The sequence below is a fragment of the Tupaia chinensis genome, unplaced genomic scaffold (assembly GCF_000334495.1).
Source record: "Tupaia chinensis unplaced genomic scaffold, TupChi_1.0 Scaffold000235_1, whole genome shotgun sequence".
Classification (NCBI taxonomy): domain Eukaryota; kingdom Metazoa; phylum Chordata; class Mammalia; order Scandentia; family Tupaiidae; genus Tupaia; species Tupaia belangeri.
Genome location: NW_006159713.1, coordinates 891,568 through 916,286, shown reverse-complemented (window position 1 = coordinate 916,286; position 24,719 = coordinate 891,568). Strand labels below are relative to the sequence as shown.

Here is a 24,719-nt window from a genome sequence, read left to right as displayed (position 1 = left end):
AGAGTATGTTATCCTTAGTACCTTAAGTTTTGTGTCATTCTTCTGGTTATGTTTACTTTCTTTTTATTACCTAATCATTCTACCTACATGTTTTAACCTAATCATATAAAATAAAAAGTCCCACATTTGTATTCTATTCCCTAACCAAGAAAGTTCATAAGAATTCTTTCTTTTTAATCCTAATGTTTAGCTTAAAAACAAGTATCCGAACATTATCTTCAAAAACTTCCAAGTGTTCACATTTGGGAATTCTTTGTTTGCTACATGTAAGCAATTTATACTCCAGTACAAGTGTTAAACTTTTTTAACAAGATAAAATGTTTATATATTTGATATTGAAAAGTCTCTGTGTACCCCAGAGTGACAGTTTTGGGGAGTTTTTTGTTTGTTTTTGCTTGCCAGGAAATATGTGACATGAAAAACATCCACATTTAGTCCATTCTTCTAGACTATGTAATTTAACATTTTTATGTTGTATTGTAGCGTTCATATGTAGAATTCATAGCTAGGGAACATGAAGCCTTATAAAAGTCAGAAATGTATTTTCATATAAAATGCTGCAGTATGCAAATGCATTCCTGTAAAAAAGTCTTGGCAAATGTATTGATTATTTTTGAAGGAAAAAAAAGTACAACTGAAATTGAGGACTTATGATGCACATAAATTATTGAGAACAGGATGAAATTAACAGAGGCACTTGCGATGACATGATTTGAGTTAGTCCACAGGTAGTTAACAAAGAAGGATTCTTGATCACCACAATGAACTCTAGTGAAGAGTTTTTTTGTTTTTTGTTTGGTTTTGTTTGGTTTTGTTTTTAGATTTTTGACATAGGGCACATAAGCTCACTGAAGAGAAAGAGAGAGAAAGGGAAAGTGAGAAATTACCCCGAGGGGCTGGACACACCATAGTCTCTTCTCAATTCTCCTCTCAGGATTTTGGGCACACACACACATACACCCAGGGTGATTTTCAAGGAACCAGGTTCAGGATTCAAAGCCCATTTGGCCATGTGGGAATCCAGCTTTTTAACCACCATGCCATGTGCTGGCCTTCTGTTTTTTTTTTAAGAAAAAGTTAAGTATGTTTAATGCAGAGTGTGAAATATCCTTTTACAAATTTGCTGGGGTTTGTCTGGGTTTTGGTTTGTTTTTTGGGGTTTTTTTTTTTTTTTTTTTTTAGAGATTTTTGCTATAGGGCATGTGTGTTCATTGGAGAAACAGAGAGAGAAGTGATAAATCAGTCCCCAGTGAAGATGGCTATGCTGTAATCCCTTCTCCTCTATCCTCCTCTTGGGATTTTGGGCATGTACACACTTGGCGCTTGGTGTGAGTTTCTAACTGCCAGGTCTGGAACTCAAACCGTGATCAGCCATGTGGGAGTTCACTATGCCATATGCAGAACCCTGAATTTGTTATTTTTTTTGTGACCCTGCTCTACACTTCTGCTTATGGGTCACGGCAACTGAGTGCTAACATAGACCAACATAGAGTAACCCATATATATCCATTCTTTAACAGTAGCTCTTACTCCATTCCCTACTGATTATTGATAATAACTCAGTGAATAAAGAACACGCATAAATTATCATTGATACTACCATGGACTAGAGGTGAATCAATTTCTCCTATCAGATTTCTTGGAAGTAAGTATGGTCTATTAAATTGTTGATTCATTTTACTTATCTAACAATTTTTTTGTTTAAATACAAAGACCACAAAGTTGGGAGATGAAAACTTGAAAAAGTCAATCTGAAAGCTAAAAGATAAAAAATTTTTTTTGCATGCCTTTCAGGACCCTTAATAAGTAAGTAAAAAAATCATAGTTTTAGAAACATATTTTCTTAGGCATTTTAAATAGAATGTTCCTTTGAAGTCCCAGAGGCCACAATTTCCTTATATTAATACTATGAATTTAAGTCTTGAGTTTTTGATAAGCAAGTGAATCATATGGTAGACACATGATAGTGTTCATTCATTCCTCATGCCACTGCTGCCTTTGTCTAAGTGCTAGTTCAGTTTTCTCTCTGACCAGAATAATACTACATCAAACTTGCTGTGTAACAGGAATTAAATTCATTTAAAATGCATTCTTAGAAGTGATTGTCACTTACCTTTCTAATTGTGTGCTGACTTTATGTTTAAGACCAAAATGAGAAACTCACTCAAGAGAATAGAGAACTACAGCTACAATATCTGGAACAAAAGCAACAACTTGATGAACTTAAAAACCACATGAAGTTTTACAACCAGGTGATCTATTATTTTATTTCTTAAAGAATTATATTATCTAACTTTATTTTCTTCTTCCTCCCTTCCTTCCTTCCTTCCTTCCTTCCTTCCTTTCTTTTAATTTGATCAGAGAGGGACAGAGAGAGAGGGAAAGTGAGAAAGCAAGCCGCCGGGTCCAGGCAGTCAGCCATATGAGAGTCTATCACCCTCAACCACCACACCACCCGCCAGCCCCAAGAATAGATGTATTACTTATTTTATTAACTCATGGTGACAGGTAGCTTATGTTCCTTGAGAATCTTCTGAATAGTTGGAGACTCTTTTATACTTAGTTTATTAATTCATGGTAACAGGCATCTTACATTTTCATGAGGATAATCTGAATACTTGGAACTTCTCATTCTTTTCATTAATATCTCATGAGCTTTTAATCTATTGCAGGAGGGTGATATTAATGCTGATGAATTGAGTGAAGCACTCCTGCTTGTAAAGGTAACTTTGAACTTCACCACAGATTTCATGTCTACGTAGAAGTGTTTCAGCATCATGGTGACCTCTACCTGTAACTATTATATCTGGAGAATGAATTATTTGTGCTTCTTCTGTAATTTAGTGCATCTCTTACATATATATTTGTGTGTATGTGTCACATATCAGTTCTGCTAAGACTCAGGGAAGTGGTCAGGTGACATTTAGTTACAGCATATGCATATTTCATAATGACATCAAAATTACATTAAAATAGACCTCAAAAATTCTTATTTAAAGTACTTTCTTTAATGGTAGCAAACATTTTACTTCTACCTACCTCACTATAAAACTGATCAACAATATTCTGCCCTAAAAGACCTTGGTGTGCACCCTGTTATTTTAAGTAAAATATTGAATTATGAATGTAACAAGAAAATGTTTTCCAGTTCTAAGATAGTCCATTATTTACAAGAAGACACAAGAAAATTTATTTCTTTTTATTTAGATGATCACTGTGTAAATCTTAATTAAGTGGAGAAATAAAAATATTCTTTTTTATGTCGTAAACTAATAAACTATTGATTTATCCATAATTGTTCTCAGTATCTATCCAAATATATATGTACACACACACATGCACACACATACATGTATATACAGTCCTCTAAAAGTTTTAGAAAATGCATATTATGAAAAGGCTGCAAGGATTTTTTTAAGTTTTGCACCAAAAAAATCTCATACTTTAATTCCATTTTTCTAAGACCTTTTAAAAGAACCCTTATATGTGTGTTTATGTGTGTGTGTGTGTGTGTGTGTGTATAAAATTATTTTATCCTGATGGAAAAATGGAAATATATCTGTTTTTAATTAATGATTATTTCTCACTGTACCTGTATTAATTCATCTGGTCACATTTTAGAAATTCTTGTTTCAGCAATAAAACATGTTATTTTTTAATTTTATTTTAGGCTCAAAAAGAACAAAAAAATGGAGACCTCTCCTTTTTAGAGAAAGTAGACAGTAAAGATAATAAAGATCTAGAACGCTCCATGAGAGAGCTGCAAGCAACTTATGCAGAAACAGTGCAAGAACTTGAAAAGACAAGAAACATGCTAATAATGCAACATAAAATTAATAAAGATTATCAGGTACTATAATATACTTAATTGAAGGGGTAAGTTTTCTATATTCTAATGATTTCATTTTCTAAAAGGTAATGTGTTATCATCTGTTATAATCTATTATCATATATTACCACACCCCTGGAATTTAGCCCTACAAATAGATATCTGAATAAATTAAAAACAAATAATTTTCAGGGTCAGCAGGTAACATGGTAAATGCACTAGATTCCCATGTGGCCAATCATGGTTCAAGTCCTAGACCTGGTGGCTTGCTTTCTCACTTTCCCTTTCTCACTCTGCTTCTCTCTGGTTAAAAAAATAATAATAGTGATAAACAAAATTAAATAAATTATTTTTTAAAAAAATAAATTTTAAGTCTTTATTTTTTTAAGGACTGAATGTGGCAGTGAACTCACCTGCGTTAGTATTAGCACATTCCTCAAATGAGTGATGGTATAATTATCCTGAAGTCCTGACACAACCACATCTTTTGTTAGCTTTGAGTAAAATGAAAATTCAGTTCTACAAAAATTAATCCAGAGATTTATTTCTTTGCCATAGGGTGGGCGCCACCACACCCGAGATTTCTTTTACTTTCGATTCATGAACATTGCCAAGCACAATTTTCAAAACTGTAAGATACTTGAGGTCAAGAAACCATGGTGTACAGCACCTTAATTCCAGGATATAGAAAATATATGCATCGTAGTAGCTTTGATGCATGAAAATGGAACTAATCATAAGTACTGATTATCTCTTATTTTTTTAGATGGAAGTTGAAGCAGTGACCCATAAGATGGAAAATTTGCAGCGAGATTATGAACTCAAAGTGGAACAGTATGTTCATCTTCTTGATATCAGAGCTGCACGCATCCAAAAACTAGAAGGTACTATATACACAATTTTTTGTCCACAAGAACTAGAGAAATAGATTTTTATAACAGTTTAAAATGTCATCCATGGGACCAGCAGTTAACGTAATGGCTATGTCACTAGACTCCCATGTAGTCAACCACGGTTCGTGTCCTGGACCTGGTGGCTTCAAACTCACACTGGGCGCGTGTGTGTGCATGCCCAAGAATCCCGAGAGGAGAATGGAGGAGAAGGGATTGCAGCGTGGCCATCTCCCTTGCGGGTGGATTTCTCACTTTCTGTCTCTCTGTCTCTGTCTGTCTGGTGAGTACATGCACCCTATAGCAAAAACCTTTCAAGAAAAAAAAAAAAAAAGTCATCCAAAGGGCCAGCAGGGTGTGTGTTGGTTAAAGGCACTAGACTCCCACATGGCCAACCACGATTCAAGTCCCAGAGCTGGTGGCTTACTTTTTCACTTTCTCTCTCATTCTGTCTCTCTCTCTGTCTCTCTGGTGAACATGTATGCCATATAGCAAACTAAAAACAATAATAATGGTAAATAAAATTAGATAGATACTTTAAAGAATAAAAAGTCATCCAATTTACATTATGTCTTTTTTTCCTGTATTTTATTTCCAATTCTTAGTTATGATCATAAGTTACTAGAAAGGATATTTCTATCTGATTTTTTTCTGCTCAAGAATTTTTAGTAATTATCCACCATTTTTTTAATTCAGTGTTGCGAGAAGATTTTTAAATACTTCATAAAATATCACTGACTCAAGTTTACCATCACTTTTCTCATTTCTTTTCTAAGCCTGCTTGCTCATTGTCACATTCATCTTGCTTAGTCCTAACATCATGCCTGTGTTCTTCCTGTTCACCCTGCCTACACCTTCTTTTCTTTTCTTTTCTTTTTTTTTTTTGAGAGGTTTTTGCTATAGGGCGCGTGTGCTTGCCAGACAGATAGAGAGAGACACAGAGATAGAAAGCGAGAAATCACCCCCCAGGGGGGATGGTCACGCTGCAATCCCTTCTCCTCCATTCTCCTCTCGGGATCTTGGGCACGCACGCACACGCACCTGACGTGAGTTTAAGACACCAGGTCCGGGCCTCGAACCATGGTCGACTACGTGGGAATCCAGCGACATAGCCATTACACTAACTGCTTGTTCCCCCTACACCTTCTTTTCTCAGCTTCACTCCACAGTACACCCTTCCCTGCTTCATAATCTAACTTAATGCCTGCTGGTGCCAGGAAGCTGGCTCTGATTACTCATAACCATTCCTCTACTTGAAATGTCCCAGTGATTTTCATATGTTAGCAAGTATGAAAATCTCCTGATGAACATGTTTAAAGTATAGCTTCCTGGGCCCTACTCTTAGAGATTCTGGGGCCCAGGATTCTATATGTTTAGCTATAACTGCAGGCTATTCAGATGCAGGTACAAGACTGTTGAAAAGAAGTAGCTCAGCACTAACCTGCCCAGTTTTCCTCTCATGTAATTAAAAATTGTATGTTTGAGGAGTATGTAAGTGCCATTAAGCTATTTGATTTTCACATATGAGCAGTCTTCAGGAAGTTCGTGGAAATATGTATTAGGAAAGAAACTATGGGTTTCAATTTTTTTGGCACCGAAATAAACTCCTATTTTATTTTTTGTAAGTATATTCATTTCTTCTGAGAAAGACAGACATCCCCAACAGGGTCTTTGAGCCATGATCTACTCTCAGTATCAGCCAGCCCAGATGACAGGCACATGAACGTATGACCGGCACGCTGAGACAAGTCCTGGGACTCAAACCCTTTCCAGCTGTGTTACTGCTGTGCCACAGCCTGGCCCCTGAACTCCTACTTTAATTCTATTGGGTCATCAAAAAATTTTGCATAGGAAAATACAAAAAAAATACATCAAGACTTTTCCGATGGCCCTTTTTCCACAGACTTTCTGAAGTCCCCTCATAGTCACTGTAACTCAGGGAATAAGATGTGAAGAGAGTAAAAGAATAATTGAAATCTAGGATGATTCTCCAGGATCTACCTTGGGCATCTATATGAATGCTAACACCATCACTTGAGATTTAAAGTATAGAAATAGTTAGAAGATAATATAGTACGTTCTCTTTTGGATGTATTGAATTTAATGTATATATGAAGTATCTACACAGAGCAAGCAAAACCCCAGATAAACGGGTCTGGAATTCAGGATATAGATCAGAATTGAAAATTGAACTGTAAAAGTCTTAGTATATTGAAAGTAGCAAAAATCATAAAAAATGGTTGCGATCATCCATGAGAATATGCAGACTAGGAAGAGAATTAAAAACAGGATCTCAACAAAATAACAGATAAAGAGAAACTCCTAAAGAAAGAGAAACAGTGGAAGGAGGAGCCAGGAGCTAACATGGAAGCCGAGGTCATACAGAAGTTCACAAAAGGGAAGGTGGTCATCAGCGTTTAATGGAGCAAAGAAATCAAGTCATGCAAAGACGAACATCCATTGAGTCCAGCAATTAACTGGTCATTGGTGGCCTTCTCTTGAGCAATCTTATGGAGAAGAAAACCAGATGCTATTTGCAGAACTATCTATTAAATGAGTAGTTGGAGATACATGTAGACGGTATTCTTTTTAGAAATTTGGTTGTAACGTTAGGGGGAGAATATATACCTAGAAAGATATCTAGAAAGATATATATAGATATATTTTTTTGAGAGAGAGAGAGATTTTTGCTATAGGGCACATGCGCTTAGTGGCAGGACAGAGAAAGAAAGCCAGAAAGCCAGAGATCACCCCCTGGGGGGAATGGCCATGCCACAATCCCTTCTCTTCCATTCTCCTCTCAGGATTTTGGCATGCACACCCAGCATGAGTTTTAAGACACCAGGTTCGGGACTCAAACTGTGGTCGAATATGTGAGAGTTTAGCAACATAACCATTATGCCATCTGCTGGTCCCAAGATAAATATTTTTAAAAACAGGTTTATACATGTTTAACATATATATGTATACACACACACACACACACACACACACACACACTGTAAACTGCAGATATTTAAAGTCTCCAGTTTAGTGATCTTTGACCATCACCATAATTAAAATAATAAATAGATCCACCACCTCCAATACTATATATCTGAATAAGCTAAAGGGAAGGAGCCAGTAGAAAGAGAAGCTGACTCTACAAGAGAGAACATAGTGGATATAGCAGAAGCAGGGGTGCAGGTGGAACTCAAATAGTTATCTCAGCTATTCATCCAGGGGCCTTTTTTTCTTTTTCATTTTCCCTGGCTTAGGCTTTATTGCAACTGAAGTTGCAAATTTTTTTTCAAGTATCACAATGTTTATTAATAGATGCAAGTATATAAAATCAGGGCATGAACATAACTTAAAAATATGGAATGCTTCACAAATTTGCAAGTCATCCTTGTGTGAGGCCATGCTAATCTTCTCTGTATCATTCCAATTTTAGTATATGTGCTGCCAAAGCACAAGTTGTGATTTTTTTTTCTTTTTTTTAAATTTGCCAGTAGTGCATGCACACTCACCCAAGAGAGACAAGGTTAGAAGAGAGCGAGAAAGCACCCAAGAGAGACAAGGTTAGAAGAGAGCGAGAAAGCATCCCCCCATGGGGAATAGTCATGCCACCGTCCTTTCTCCTCCATTTCTCTTTTTGGGTGCACACACACATGCCCAGTTTGTTTTTCAAACCTCCGGGTTTGGGACTCGAACCACACAGTGGAATCCAGCCACCCCAACCACCATACCACTGGCTGCCCCATGAAGTTATAATTTTGTTGTTTAATAATTCATGTTAAAACAAATGATGAATTTCTGTATAATAAAGTATCCTTTACAGAAAAATAGGGTAGTCATAGAGTTTAAGATTGAAATTATTCACCAAAAGCACTCAGACTTCCTACTACTTCAAAAGCCACTTTGCATCTTCATATGTCAGTACTTGAAAAATCTTTAAACTGTGTGTCTTCTCTTTGCAGCCCAATTAAAGGATATTGCCTACGGCACCAAGCAGTACAAATTTAAACCAGAAATCACACCAGATGACTCTGTTGATGAATTTGATGAAACCATCCACTTAGAACGAGGCGAAAATCTATTTGAAATCCATATCAACAAAGTAACCTTTTCTTCTGAAGTTTTACAGGCATCCGGAGATAAAGAGCCTGTCACTTTCTGTACCTATGCTTTCTATGATTTTGAACTACAGACAACTCCCATAGTGCGAGGCCTTCACCCAGAATATAACTTCACTTCTCAGTATCTTGTTCATGTTAATGATTTATTTTTGCAATATATTCAGAAGAATACGATTACTCTTGAAGTCCACCAAGCTTATAGCACAGATTACGAAACAATCGCAGCCTGTCAATTGAGATTCCATGAAATTCTAGAAAAAAGTGGTCGAATATTTTGCACAGCAAGTTTGGTTGGTAAGTATGGTTTATAAGTTTGGATGTTTGAATTACATACTTTTTTTTTTTTAAAGAGATTTCTGCTCTAGGGTATGTGCACTTGCTGGAGAGATAGAGAGAAAGCAAGAAATCACTCCCCAGGTGGTATGGCCACACCGCAGTCCCTCCTCCATTCTCTTGGGATCTTGGGCATGTAGGCGCATGTGTTCTGTGTGAGTTTTAAGCTGCTGGGTCTGGAACTATGTGGAAGTCCAGCAACTATGTGGGAAGCCAGGGAAAACGAAAAAGAAAAAAAGGCCTCTGAGTGAATAGCTAAGATAACTGTTTTATTTTATTAATTGAATGTTACTTGTATAGGTTATATAGTCACATGATCCAAAGTAAAAAAAAGTCATAAATGTCTACCTCCTTCCTTTGTCCCTAGCCACCCCAGGTCCCTTCACCAAAGGCTACAAATTTTCCCACAGATATTATATGCATATACAAGCAAATTTGTATGTACTTAATACTCTTTTTGGGGGGCTTAAAAAAATGATGGCAGATATTAAGTCATGTTTGCTGATGACAGTGATCTATTAGCAAGAAAGAAATTGATGAAGTAGAAGGTAGGAGTAATACTTTGAATGATAATGGAATGTTTGGGAAAGTTGATGTGTAAATTATTCTCCATTTGACAAATATCGAGCACTCAATATGTAGTCCCTCTGCTAGGATTATATTAATGAAACTACAACCCTTGTGCTCAAGAACCTTTACAGTTTGGAAGATAAATAGACTTACAAACACTATAATATGTATTTGTCATAGTTATGATGATTGTTCCTTTACTGGTAGAAGAGAGAAATGGGAAGGTACCAAAGATTTCTTGAAGGATGAATATTAGAATATGTAATGTCATGTTTATCAGTTTGAAGTTTCACATTGTGGATTTCAGATATTCAATACAACTTGTTTTTAAAAAAAAATACTGTAGCATCATAAAGAACCCTTGGAGTATTTTATTCTGTATTTCTATTTTTCTTTAAATTTCAGGATTGAAATAGCATAAATTGGACTATCTCAAACAAAGTTTGTCATAGTTTTTTAATAATAGTTAACATACCACAAAACTCATATTTCATAAGTAACTATTTTTCCTGTCTTTGTTATTTGCCAATCATACATTATTTGTGCTGTGTTCACTCAGTATAAAATTTATAGTTTTGGGACCAGCAGTTGGCATAATGGCTATGTCGCTGGACTCCCATGTAGTTGACTGCGGTTCAAGTCTCGGACCTGGTGGCTTAAACTTACACCAGGCATGTATGCATGCGTACCCAAGATGCCGAGAGGAGAATGGAGGAGAAGGGATTGCGGCATGGCCATCCCCCTGGGGGATGATTTCTCTCTCTCTCTCTCTGTCTGGTGAGTGCACGCGCCCTATAGCAAAAACCTCTCAAAAAAAAAATGTATAGTTTTAATGTATAGTATCATTGGTGTATTCTTTTACTGGTATATATTTTAAATTTATGGGACTACTTTAGCAGTGTGTTACGTGTTGATTTGTAGGAACTAAAGGAGACATCCCAGATTTTGGCACAGTGGAATACTGGTTCCGATTACGAGTGCCCATGGATCAAGCAATTCGACTTTATCGAGAACGGGCAAAAGCCTTGGGATATATAACATCAAATTTTAAGGGGCCACAGCAAATGCAATCAGTAAGCTTGTTTGACTTTAAGATACTTTATTTCTTCACATGTCATGTTTTGAACAGAAGTAGTTTTCTTTCAGAACCATCAAGCAACTTTTTAGAAACTTTGTACTTTGAAGTAATCAGACTCACAGGAAAGTTAAAAAATAATACGTAGAGGTCCTGTATACCCTTCATCCAGTGCCTTCCAGTTAACAGCTCACATAACTCTAGTACGAGGTCAAAATCAGGAAATTGATAGGATATTGTTAACTGCACTACATACCTTGTTCAATTCAGATTTCATCAGCTTTTAGGTGCACTCATGTGTGTGTAATCATTCTATGCAGTTTTATCACACATATAGATTTATATAACCACCACAATCAAGAAGCTGAACTGTTCCATCAACCCAGTTGAGCTCTTCCATGTACTGCCCAAACCACTTCGGAAAAATATAATTGCAATACTGCTATCACACACCAAGAGACTTTTATTAACGATTTCTAGTGTTAAGGAGGTAAACAGGTAGTATTGAACTGTCAGTTATTGCCCGTCTTTCAAACTGTTTTCTCTTGTTAGGTTTCTGAAATACAAAGTAGAATATAAAATAAATGTTCTCTTGTTGAGGACTGGGAGTTTAAATGTAATTTCTCAGAGCAGTATTTCCCAGCTGTGCTTTGAGTTTTAATGGCCATATTTCCAGATGAATTCCTTGATCCATCAAATGCAAAAAGCACTGAATTAAGAAAAATTAAATAAGATTCTTGACTTTAGGAATTTTTGTGTATAATGTTGATCTCAACAGGAAACAAAATATGTACTTTGGTTGAGTAACAGGGATGAAATATGGTAGAAAATTTTGGGGGTGTCTGCTCAAGTCATAATTATCCTACCTTTTTTTAAAAAATTATTTAATTTTATTTAATTTGCTATAGGGCATGTATGCTCACTAGAAAGAAAAAGAAAGAGAGAGGGAAAATGGGAAAGTAAGCCACCAGTTCTGGGATATGGTGGCCATGTGAGTGGCACTTCAATCACCACGCCACCTGCTGGCCTATATCCTATCTTTTTTACTCTTGGAACTGTCCTCACTCCCAATTGATAGTCAGGCCTCAGTGGCCAGAATAATATTAGGTGATCTTTTTCTCCCATTCTTCAGCCATTTATAAGTAATGACCCCAAAAAATCACCTCACCTCAGTTGGGCTAATCAGATTCTGCCTTCTGAGAGCAAGAGAAATTAAGACGCCTTCATGCCTGGAGCATGTAAAATTGGGGGGTGTGGGGAAGTCACCTTCTACCATGTTAATCAGGAAAGGAAAGAAAATGGGTCTAAAGAGAGAGAATAAAGAGCAAATATACGGAGAAAATTGGAAACCAAACAAAGAATAAATGCTGGCAATTTTACAGTCCCACTTAGCTTCCTAAGGCCCAACCCATTTCTATTATACTATACAGTTCTATGAAATATTCCTGTAACCCGACATTAAAGTCCTTTTGTTGTTACTAGATTGAATTAGTGTCTATAACTCTCAATTAAGAAACTATAACAAGGGGATGGCAGATAGCATGATGGTTAAGGTACTGGACTCCCACATGGCTGACTATGGTTCAAGTCCCAGACATGTCAGCTTGCTTCTCACTTTCAATATCTCTCTCTTTCTCTGATCAAATTAAAAAGCAATAATAATAAATTAAATTAAATAATTCTTGGGGAAAAAAAAGAAACTATAAAGAATATAGTTTTTAAGTCTTGGAAGACTTATAAAAAAGAATTGTATTAGGTCAGACAGGTGACATGGCAAAAGCAGCTGGGTCCTTCATGGAGGACGGCCGGTTGAGTTCCAAATCCAACAGACTGAAAAACATGCCAACTGTATTTGCTTACATGGCAAAGTCCCAAAAGAAGAATAGAAGGAAAGAGCTTGCAGTGTAGTCAACTCTGCGTAAAGACTGCTTTCCCAGCATGCTCTGCCTCCTTCCCCTTCTTTCCAGTGATTGCACATGTGCAATAGCAAATTTAAAGAAAAGGGGGAAAAAAGGAAATGGGGGGACCAGCAGTTAGCGTAATGGCTATGTCGCTGGACTCCCATGTATTCAACCACGCGGTTCGTGTCCCAGACCCGGTGGCTTAAAACTCACCCTGGTCGCGTGTGCGTATGTGCCCAAGATCCCAAGAGAAGAATGAAGGAGAAGGAATTGTGACATGGCCATCCCCCCGGGGGTGATTTCTCGCTTTCTGTCTCTGTCTGTCCGGCGAGCACACACGCCCTATAGCAAAAACCTCTTCAAAAAAAAGAAAAGAAATAGGACTTACTTCCTCAGGGATCATCTTTTTGACTCCTCTTCACAATATACTTTGGGAAATGCTGTTACAGAAATGGGAATTAGAAATAAGATTATTTGGTTTTGTAGCTTGAACATTTTTAGACTCTCAAATTCTGACTTGAATAAGTCACTTACTGGTAGAATTTTAACTTTTGTTGGTAGATTTGGGGGGAAAAACAAGAGGAGTGGGGTTTTATGTTTTTGTTTTTGTTTTTTAAAATCATTCCACCCAGCCTTCTATAGCTATGTGCACACTAGCCCTCGGAATTCAGTAAAGTGATCGCCTTCTCAAGTTTCCCCTATCCACACCACCAGATGACTTCGCTAAAGAGATTATGATGATAGCTCTATTTTTCCTTCTTCAATAAAGTTCTTTTGGTTTCTTGATGTTCAATCCAGATTAAGAATTGCAGAATGGTTCCTTTGTAGGTGGTAGAGAAATTTCCAACACTAAAGTACACAAGGCATTGAAACACAAGCATTTTCTTTGTCCCAGGCCACATCAACTATGGAAGATTCAACAGTCAGTTCATTTGTTTTCTAAAATACTTGTCTAGTGGCCACCTTAATAATAATCCCAGAAGAGGCCATAGAATCATTTCCAGCTCTACCTAATAACTCCTTTTGCTTATTTCTCTCCTGAAATGTTCTCTCCACCCTAGCTGTTTTACACCTTCAAAGTTTATCTCTGACTCTGTTCTCTTGTTCTTACAGCATTTGAACTTTGATATACTGGCTAATCTTGACTTCATGTATCTTGCTTTTTCAAACTGCCATAGTTCAGGATGAGGTCCAACCCAGTTACAACAAAACTGTCTCTCTGGGTAGGCCCCATCAAATTCATTGGATTAGCTCTTGATAAAACTGTCAACTAGGGAACATTCATCTTTGTACCCATCTGTTCTCTTTTTAGTTATTAAATGGAATAAAGAACATCAGATCGACTTTTTTCTCGACTATACTTGGTTTTAGCGCCACTCCATACGTGTTGTTTGCCCAGCTTCCCATGTTTGTTGGTAAATAGCACAGGATCATGTGTTCACACATGTTTTAGAAAACACTGGTTTTAAATGAGAATCAGATTCTTTTACTGAGAATTAATGCAAAGTGAAAATACACAGTTTTTGTCCACTTACAGAATTGTTGTGTTTGGGGGTTGGTCATTGCTATTTATCTTTTCGTTGTAATATTTCTGTAATATAAATATGTATATTTTTCCAGTTAAGTCAACAAGCACCCAAAACTGCTCAGCTCAGTTCTACAGATTCCACAGATGGGAACCTAAATGAACTTCACATTACAATAAGATGTTGCAGCCACCTGAAGTCCCGAGCAAGCCATGTACAGCCACACCCATATGTTGTGTACAAGTTCTTTGATTTTGCAGACCATGATACAGCCATCATTCCCAGTAGCCATGATCCACAGTTCGATGATCATATGTGTTTCCCAGTGCCAATGAATACGGACTTGGATCGCTACCTTAAATCAGAGTCTCTGAGTTTTTATGTGTTTGATGATAGTGATACTCAGGAGAATATTTACATAGGAAAAGTCAATGTGCCTCTGATTTCATTGGCACATGACAGATGTATCTCAGGTAAGCCTATGCTTTTGAATCTATGAAGCTGTTAAATCTAAATTGTACCTCAGTGTTTTGAATATGATTTGTTTACCACTAATCTTCCTAACTTTCTCAACAGACTTTAGACTTTGGCCTATAATACTATATGTTTTTATTTATTTCCTTAGTAGTTGATCTAGGAATTATAATATATCTTAATTTGTCATAGTCTACTTAAAATTGATACTAACCTAAGCCCATTAAAATATTGGAAATCTAATATAATACCCTCTCCCCTCATTTGTGCTATCGTTCTTATGTATCTATATACTATACCTATGTATATTATAAGCCCAATAATACAATATTATAACTACTGCTTTATATAATTTTATCTCCCTTAAAGAAGTTAAGAGAAGGGAGAAGATATATAATGTGGACAACTTCATATTCACCTATGTATTTACTGTTTCTGGTATTCTTTATTTCTTCTTGTGGATTTGAATTACTGTCTGATGTCCTTTCTTATACAAATAAAATTCCATTTCCTCCTATCCTTTCTTATTATCTTGAATATTTTATCTTTATTTGTTATAAGTTGAACAATTTAATCGTTCGACTTTTTTTGCAATTTTCTCTTAAATCAGTTAAGAGGAGAAAAGAGAAAAAAATGTGTTTATACTGTCTTTTATATTGTAATTAACTATATTGGTCTCTATTTTCTTTGTGTGGATTTGAGTTTCCACTGATATTTCTTCCTTTCAGTCTGAAGAACTTCCTGTGATATATATATTGTAAATCAGGTCTGCCAGCAATGAATTCTCTAAATCATTGTTATCTGGGATTGTCTGTCTATCTATCTATCTATTCACTTACTTTTGATATAAAGTGCGTGTAATCAACAGAGAAAAAGAGAGAGAGAGAAAGAGAAGGAAAGTGAGAAAGCACTCCCCAGGGAGGATAGCCACACTATACCCCCTTTTCCTCCATTCTCCTCTCAGTATTTTGTACACATACACATAAGTGCCCAGTGTGTTTCTTAAGCCACACATCTGGGACTCAAACTGTGCAGTCTGCCATGTAGCATCTAGCCATCTTAAGCTTTGCATTTATTTTTTGAAGAATAATCTTGATGTATATAATAATTTTGAGCAATATTTTATTTTTTTTTTCCCTTCAACATTTTGAGTATATCAGACCCAGTGACTTCTGGAATCCATTGTTTCTGAGAAGAAGTCAGCTAGTGACCACATTAGGGCTTCTTTGTATTTGATTATGTTTTCAAATTTTTCTATTGGGTTGTCAGAAAAGTCATGATACAGTTTTGTATAGAAAAAATACATCATACATTTTCTGACAACCCCATATTTGTTTTTGGTTTTCAGTAGTTCAACTGATATGTCTGGATGTGAATCCTTTGTGTTTACTCTGCTTAGAATTTGTTGAGTTTCTTTTTTAAAAAACTATTTTATTTAACTTTATCTATTCATTTATTTATTTATTTATTTATTTATTTATTTTAATTTGACCAGAAAGGGACAAAGTGAGAGAGAGAAAGTGAGAAAGAAAGCCGCCAGGTCTGGGACTCGAACTGTAGTCGACCATGAGGGAGTCCAGCGCCCTTAACCACCATGTCACCTGCTGGCCCCAGAATTTGTTGAGCTTCTTATATGTGTAGCACAATGCTAAGCACCAACTTTCAGGGCTTTTCAGTCATTATTTGTTCAATCATTTTTTTCAGCCCTTATTTTATTCTCCTTCCTAGACTCTCTTTGCACATAACTTGGTATTTTTAATGATATTCTACAAGTCTCTGAGTGCCTATTCATTTTTCTTCCTTTTTTCCTTCCCATTTGTCAAATTGAAAAATCTCTACTGATCAGTCTTCAAGTCCATTGATTCTTTCTTCTGCCACTTTATATCTCTTGTTGAGCCCCTCTATTGAATTTTTACACTTCAATAATTATACTTTTCAACGACAGAATTTCTATTCTTTTTAAATACGGTCTCTTCATATTTTCTATTTGATAAGTCACTGTTAACATAATTCCCTTTCATTCTTTTTTTTTTTTTTTTGAGAGATTTTCACTGTAGGGCGCGTGCACTCGCCAGACAGACAGAGAGAGACATAGAGACAGAAAGCAAGAAATCACCCCCCAGGGGGGATGGTCACGCTGCAATCCCTTCTCCTCCATTCTCCTCTCGGGATCTTGGGCACGCACGCACACGCGCCCGGCGTGAGTTTTAAGCCACCGGATCCGGGACACGAACCACGGTCGACTACGTGGGAGTCCAGCGACATAGCCATTACGCTAACTGCTGGTTCCCAATTCCCTTTCATTCTTTAAACATGGTTTCTTTTAGGTCTTAGAACATTGATAATAACTGATACGAGGTTTCTGCTAAGTCTAACATCTATACATTCTCAGAGAATGTCTGTTGATAGTCTTTTGTCCTGTGCATGCATCACACTTCTGTTTCTCTGACCATCTCTTGACTTTTTGGTTCCAAACTAGATAATATATTGTAGTACTCTCCCTGAGGTAGTTATTATTGCTGGTTTTGTTTGTTTGTCTGGTGACTTTTCTGGACTAGTTCTGTAGAGTTTGTTTCTCTCAGTGTGTCCAGCCACTGATGTCTCTGCTAAGTTTTGTTTCTTGGTTTTATTTTACATTTTACTTTTAAGCATGACTCTGCATAGCTTAGTGGTCAGCCAGTGATTCTTCAAAGGTGCGCTTAAATACCTTGAACCAGTAGGTTTCCACTCTTTGCATACGGGTCATTCTGTGGTTTGGGGAAATAATTGAAAGTTCCGCAATCTGTAAGTCTCCCTTGACTTTCACTTTCTGCATTTGCTAGGCCTCTCGTTCAGCCAGAGACATAGCTTACTAAAGTAATGATACCTGAAATCATTATGAATCCTTCTGTACATACACCCACCGCCTTCTATCCCATGAAGTATAAATAGAATCTCATCAAGGCCCATGTTGAATGTCTTTTTCCTTCATTCCCTTTAATTATCAGCTGGTCTTCTGGCCTTTTGCTTGACCCAGCCAGTATCAAGACCTCAGGCTGGCTACAATCTTGGCCTTCTTTGATTGTTTAACACATAGATTGCTGTTGCTTTGTGTGTGTGTGTGTGTGTGTTTAAGACGTGATTTTTTAAAATCATGCTGTCATGATTGTCCTACCTCAGCCGCCCAAGTCATTGAGATTACTAGTGCACTGCACTACACCTGACCTTTAGTTTGAACCAGGAATCAAACCCAGGCCTTCCTTGTGGTCTCAGTATGTACAGCATGACATCTTAGCAGCATACACCACTATATGGGGCATTACTATTGTTTATATTTTTATTTTGTTATTATTATTATTATGCTCTTCGATTTGCTATAGGGCACTTGTGCTCACCAGAAAGAGAGAAAGAGAGAAAAAGAAATTGATAAAGTAAGCCACCAGGTCTGTGACTCAAGCCATGGTGGGCCATGTGGGAGTTTAGCACCTGAATCATCATGCAGCCTGCTCGCCCCAACTATTGTTTTTTGTTGTTGTTGTTTTTTGTTGTTGTTTTCCCCAACTATTGTTTTTTAACAGTTCTCCTGGGCATGAAATTATTTACAGTCTATTCCAAATAAAGTCAGCCTCCTTTGGCAGAGGCTGACCATCTGACAGAACTTCTGCACCATGGAGCTAGAGGAAGAAAGGAGAGGATTAGAACTTCTGCACCATGGAGCTAGAGGAAGAAAGAGGATTACAGCAATCCCACAGGCTCCTACAGTTCTTATGGTTTAGAAAATTTTCCTGAGTAAATACTTCTCAATTTTTTAGACATTCTTAATCAATTTCCAGAGCCCTTAAATGGTTACATTTAACCATGTCATCAGTTTTATAATTGGTTTTGGAGAAAGGATTTCCTGAGCTTTTCACTGATCCTGTAAGTTCCACTTGTGCCCTACAATAGAAGTTTATCGATTCCTTATATTCTACCAATATCCATTGTTCTACCAAAAATCTAAAGTTTCTGGGAGAAAGAGAGTGTGTGTGTGGTGGGGGATGTTGTTTTTTCCCAGCCAGCCATTAAGAGAATAATCAACATCTGAGGACCAGTAAAAGATACTCCTAAAAATTATGCTTGAGATACAGGTTTTTTTTTTTTAAGTGAGTGATATTTCATACCTAAAGATCTAGTGCAGTGATTAAATAAACTCTGTGACTCCATTATTATAGATTTAGCTAGGTAGTACTTTTTGTTACTGCTGTTTGTTTATTTTATGGAAAAAATTTTTCTGTGCTGTTAATTTGGAGTAGTCCCAGTAAGATATAGTTAAAATCATAGTGGATTTTTAAGGCTTTAATATGTTTTTCTCTAAGAAAAATATATTGCAAGAACATCCAAGTCCAAATGAAGATTGATTCTTGAGCTATAACCCAGATACTATTTTAGTGGAAGGCTAAGGATTCTTAACATTTTCTGAATTTACTTGCAGTGAATTAATATTTTTAAAATTAATCTTCTCATCTTCAAATCAGTCTGATCTTTGAAACTTTAACTTCTGAAAGAAATCTGCTTGAGAGATGAACCTAATATAAATCCTTTAATTATTGGAACTTTATTTACTTATTCTCTTAGTCATTTGAATTGTGAGTAAAAGCCAACATTATTTTTAAAATTTGGGATAGTTCTTTGTTCCTTTTCAGCTCTTAATGCTAGAACATCACCCTAGCACTAATTAAAATTATTTTTATAATTTGACAGGAATATTTGAGTTAACAGATCATCAAAAGCATCCTGCAGGCACCATCCATGTTATATTGAAATGGGAATTTGCTTACCTTCCACCAAGTGGATCAATAATAACTGAAGACTTAGGAAAATTTATACACAAGGAAGAAACAGAAGTTGTTCAAAGACTACCTCCACCGTCCTCTGTTGACACATTAGTTGTTGTAAGTAGAAGTGATTTTGAATTTCTTTTCAAATATAAAATTTAAAATATAGCACCTCACCTCCAACACCAAAAGAAAATAGCTGAAGTCTTTTTTTATTTTTACTTTTTGGAGAGGTTTTTGCTATAGGGTGTGTGTGCTTGCCAGACAGACAGAGAGAGACAGAGTGATAGAAAGCGAGAAGTCACCCCCAGGGGGGATGGCCACGCCGCAATCCCTTCTCCTCCATTCTCCTCTTGGGATCTTGGGCATGCACGCACACATGCCCAGCATGAGTTTAAGCCACCGGGTCCAGGACACGAACCACGGTCGACTACGTGGGAGTCCAGCGACATAGCCATTACACTAACTGCTGGTCCCCTGAAGTCTTATAATAGTCATCAGGCTGTCTTTGTGACATGGTAGTTAAGGCAGTTGGATCCCACATGACTGACCGCCAGGTTCAAATCCCAGACCAAACAGCTTTAGAAATACTCCAAGTATTGTGTGTGTGTGTGTGTGTGTGTGTGTGTGTGTGTGTCTGTGTGTGCATGCTCAAAATACCAGAAAGGAAAGGTAGAAGAGAAAAGGTTGCAGTGTGATCATTCTCCATGGGGTTGCTTTTTCCTCTCCCACTCTCTCTGGCAAGCTCATGTACCTTCTGGCAAAAATAAATAAGTTAATTAATTAATTACATAAATAAGATGTAAGAGTCATTATACTCAGTCTGACATATTGGTTTATTTTAGGCACCAAGACCTAAACCAAGACGTTTAATACCTGTGGATAAGAAAGTGTCTTTTGCAGATATCACACAACATCAGAGGGCTGTAAGTGGTAAACATGCAGAATACTTTCTTTTTTTCATAATGAATATTTTATATTATACCCTTCCTGATTTAAATGGAAACAGGAGAGGAGTAATGTACGTTTTTTTTCCCCTTTAAAATGATAAAACTTTCTAATTTAGCACCATGTGGAAGTGTTAACTGAACATATTCTTTGATCTAAACCTTCCTGTGGACCACATGTCCCTCTCTAGCTTCTTCTCCAATCCTGTGCTCCCTTTTACAAAAAAAAACAAAAAAAAGTCCTCAAAAAAAGTATCTAAATTGTGCCTCCTTTTTCTCACACTGTCCTTAAACTCATTCCAGTGAAGATTTATCCTCAGAGAATTGCTCTTGCTAAGGCCACGGTGACTTTCTCTTCACTATATCCAGTAGTCAATATTCACTCCCATCTTTTTTCTCTGAGTTGCATTTGACCCAGTGCAGTACTTGGCTTTTCTTCTCTTGACCTCAAGGATACCATACCTTCCTTGTTTTATTCTAACATTACCAGTTACTCATCTCACTCTTGGCTCTCTCTCTTATTATTAAAGTGCCTCAGCAGGCTGTCCTCCCTCAGAGCTCTTTTTTTTCCTCAATCTGTATCTGTGTTAAGAAATTTTAAAGCCCATGGCTTTAAGCATCTGTGAGGGATTTTCAAAAAGCTTATAGAAAATGTATGTTATGAAAAAGCTATGCATCAGTTTCAGAATTTTTTTTTTCACCAAAATAAACTCACACAAACTCGTTGTAATATATCTGAACAGGATCTAGCGTGAGGCACTAAGGACAAGACATCAGTTTGAAAAGGGCTTCTTTCTGATCAACATGAATTCTGCTAAGATTGAACCAAGACCAAACATCAAATTCATGGTGAAGCCTGGGTAGAATATTGAAATCATTTATGCTTTATGAAAAGTTTATGGGGATAATACTATAAAGAAATCGGCAGGTTACAAGTAAATAAGTCATTTTAAGAACGAAAGCCAGGGCCAGCAGTTGGCATGGTGGGTTAAGGCACTGGACACTCCCACATGGCCAAACATGGTTCGAGTTCTGGACCTGGTAGCTTGTTTTCTCACTTTCCTTCTCTCTGTGTGTCTGTCTGTCTTTGGTCAAATGAAAATAAATGAATGAATAAATATAATTAAATAAAGACGAATAAAGGCCAGACAGTGGCACAGTGGTAGCACAGCTAGATCCACATGGAAAACTCCTGTATTTACATCCCAGGGCTTCCCTTAACATGCCTGGTATGCACACATGTGCCCATGACCCAGACTGGCTGAGGATAAAGGTCGATAATGGTATGGGGACTCTGCTGGGAGTGCCTGTCATTCTCTGTCCTTCCACCCTCCCCATCTCTCTCTCAATCTCATGGAGGAGATAAACAAACTTAAAAAAAAATCTGAGGACAAAGAGATGGCATAATGGTAATGTCACTGGGCTCCCATATACTTGACTGTGGTTCAAGTCCCTGACTCAGTGGCTTAAAACTTACTCCAGGCATATGTGCGTACATGACTAAAATCCTGAGAGGACAGTGGAGGAGAAGGGATTGCGGTGTGACCATTCTCCGGGGACAGTTTTTTGCTTTCTGTCTCTCTGTTTCTCCAGCCAGCACATGTGCCCTATAACGAAAATCTCTCTTAAAAAAAAAAAAAAAAAGAAAAAGAAAATCTACAAAGCCCTGAATTTTCTGCATGTAATAAATCATTTCTTCTAAAAAGAAAGGACAAGTTGATAATGTTGAAGGTGACTCCCAGAGAAGCAGACAATCCACTTTAATTTATGAGAAAAAAAATCAGCTTTGCTTTGTACCCTTACTGAAGTGGATTAACAGCAGAAATAACAGCTAACACTGTAGACATCTCAACTGGGTCACTTAAACAATTCTGACTCACAAAATGGAAGTTGAGCAAGCTTCCTGCTTGGTGGATACCGAAACTGTTGTACTCAAGTCAGCTTCAGACAAGAACAGAGCTTTTTTTTTTTTCTTCCTTTTTGGTTTTTTGTTTGTTTGTGGTTTTGTTTTTGTACAGGGTACCCGCACTCAACAGAGAGAGTGTCAGACAAAAAGAGGGAAAGTGAGAAATCATCCCCCCACAGAAGATGGCCATGCCGCAATCACTTCTCCATTCTCCTCTCTGGATTTCTGTCGCACATGCACACACACACACACACACACACACACACACACCACACAGCATGATCTTCAAGTCACTGGATCCCATACTCTAACTACAAAGTCAGCCATGTGGGATCCATCCACCTTAACTACCACACTACCAGCTGGCCCAAGAACAGAGCTTTCAATGGAAATTTAAAACTAAAGAGACGAAGATCCTGAAAGCATTTCTTTTGAAGAACCGCAGCAGGGCTTTACCAGTGTGATCCTGAAGACAGAGCACAATCAAAGCAATGACTACCAAGAGATGGATGTAGTCCAGTCAGAGCAAAAGCTGACCAGTCAAAACCAAATGTCATAGCAACAGTTTTTTAGGATACTTAAGGCATTTTGCTTGTTTACTTTATGGAGGGCCAAGGAGCAATAACATCTGCTGTTATGAAAGTGTTTCGAACAGGTTACCTGACGCTTCACCAGAGTCTCTGCACAATGACGATGCTCCTGAGCAACTGCCCTTGATCCTCAAACAAGGGCAATTTTATGAGAACTTCTGTCCGAAACCATTAGGCATCCACCTTACAGTCCTGATTTGGCACCTTCTGACTTCTTTTCGTGTACTCAATCTTAAGTCTTTAAAGGGCACCTAATTTTCTTCAGTTAATAAGATAAAAAAGACTTCATTGACATGGGCAAATTCCCAGGACTCTAGTTCTTTAAGGGTAAACTAAATAGCTGGTATCATTGAGTGAAAAAGTGTCTTAAACTTGATTGAGCTTATATTTCAGAAATAAAGTTTATATTTTTTTCTTTTTATCTAATTACATTTTCCACAAATTTTTGAAGTCTGCCTATATATATGCTGGCACTCCCATAGTTATAATCTCTAGCCTCAACCTCACAGCTGGACTCTCCATTTTTTTCTTGTTGCTTATTTCATATGCAGTGGATGTTTAATAGGAACTTAAACTTAACCTGTCAAAAACCAAACTCCTAGTTATAACAACTCTCTTCCAAAAAATTTGCTTCATTCAGTGTTTCCCATTCTCAGGAAGTGACATCATCAGCAACTCTTTTGCTCAGGCATGAAATTCAGGAGGCATCCTTTTGACTAATTTCTTTTTCTCACACTGCGTATCCAGTTCATCCACAAAAACTGTCAGCTCTGCTTTCAAAATGTACCCTTTATGTGCATCGTCTACATTGTTCCCACTAAAATCATCATGATCTCTCATGTAGACTTTGTTAATATGTTTCCTTTATAATTGACATGTATCTTAAATAGTAGAAGATGTAAATCTTAGCCAGACAGCTTAATAAATTTTTATATATGCCCACACCTATGTAACCAACACCCATATCAAAATATTTTGTCACCCCCACTGATTAAAATGATTACTAGCATATGCAGAGCATTTAATAAATATGAGCTAAATAAGTGAGTTCAATAATTACAATTCAGGAGATATTTTAGAGTTCAGTGTTGAGTACTTGTTACATTCCAGACACTGAACTGAACCTTGATGTACACTGGACACATACATAGAAATATTTGTTATAGTGTTAGCCATACTATCTAGAAATTGTGATCTATTTAAAGGCACAAAGTAATAAACTATTTCCTTAAATCGTGGTACATCAATGTAACATTATGTTGTAACCTAAAATTGTGTTTGCTCAGAATTTCATACTAGGAGAAAATGTTTATGTTACAATACTATTAAGTTTTTTTTTTTTTCTTTATGAGAGAGAGGGAGAGAGAAAGAAGTAGGTGTTTTTGACAGCTCTCTGTCATGATCCTCCTGCCCCAACCTCCCAATTACCTGAGATTACAAGCACATGCCATTATACCCAGTCTATTCATGTTGGCCGAGGAACTGAGCCCAGGCCTCCTATGTGACTTCTAGCATCTCGGTTGGTGGCGCTACCTGTGCACCACCACAGCTGGGCCAATTTTTTTTTTTTAATGTAACAGAATATATTGTATTTATAATATAGTTTCAGCTACCACTATGTAACCAATTTTTAAATGTGCATCAAAAATTAATTATAAATGAATCAAATCTAGCATTTACTAATAGATACTACCATTGACTAGTAGAAATATTGGACTTGTATCAGCATCTATGTTTTCTTGTTTATTTTTCATATTGAGCATATTT

At 36.9% G+C, this 24,719-nt stretch overlaps 1 protein-coding gene and 1 non-coding gene across 2 annotated transcripts in view; one reads left to right on the top strand and one right to left on the bottom strand.

Moving 5' to 3' along the window:
* RPGRIP1L (RPGRIP1 like) overlaps positions 1-24,719 on the top strand; it is a 116,826-nt gene that overhangs the window by 46,832 nt on the left and 45,275 nt on the right. The window contains 9 exon segments of the mRNA XM_006148378.3: positions 2,146-2,252; positions 2,673-2,723; positions 3,671-3,850; positions 4,596-4,713; positions 8,679-9,131; positions 10,662-10,813; positions 14,337-14,715; positions 19,436-19,626; positions 20,355-20,435. Of these exon segments, the coding sequence (XP_006148440.1) occupies positions 2,146-2,252; positions 2,673-2,723; positions 3,671-3,850; positions 4,596-4,713; positions 8,679-9,131; positions 10,662-10,813; positions 14,337-14,715; positions 19,436-19,626; positions 20,355-20,435 (1,712 nt within the window).
* LOC114007801 (U6 spliceosomal RNA) lies at positions 8,071-8,172 on the bottom strand. Its single transcript, XR_003549390.1, has one exon. It is a non-coding gene; the product is annotated as a U6 spliceosomal RNA (small nuclear RNA).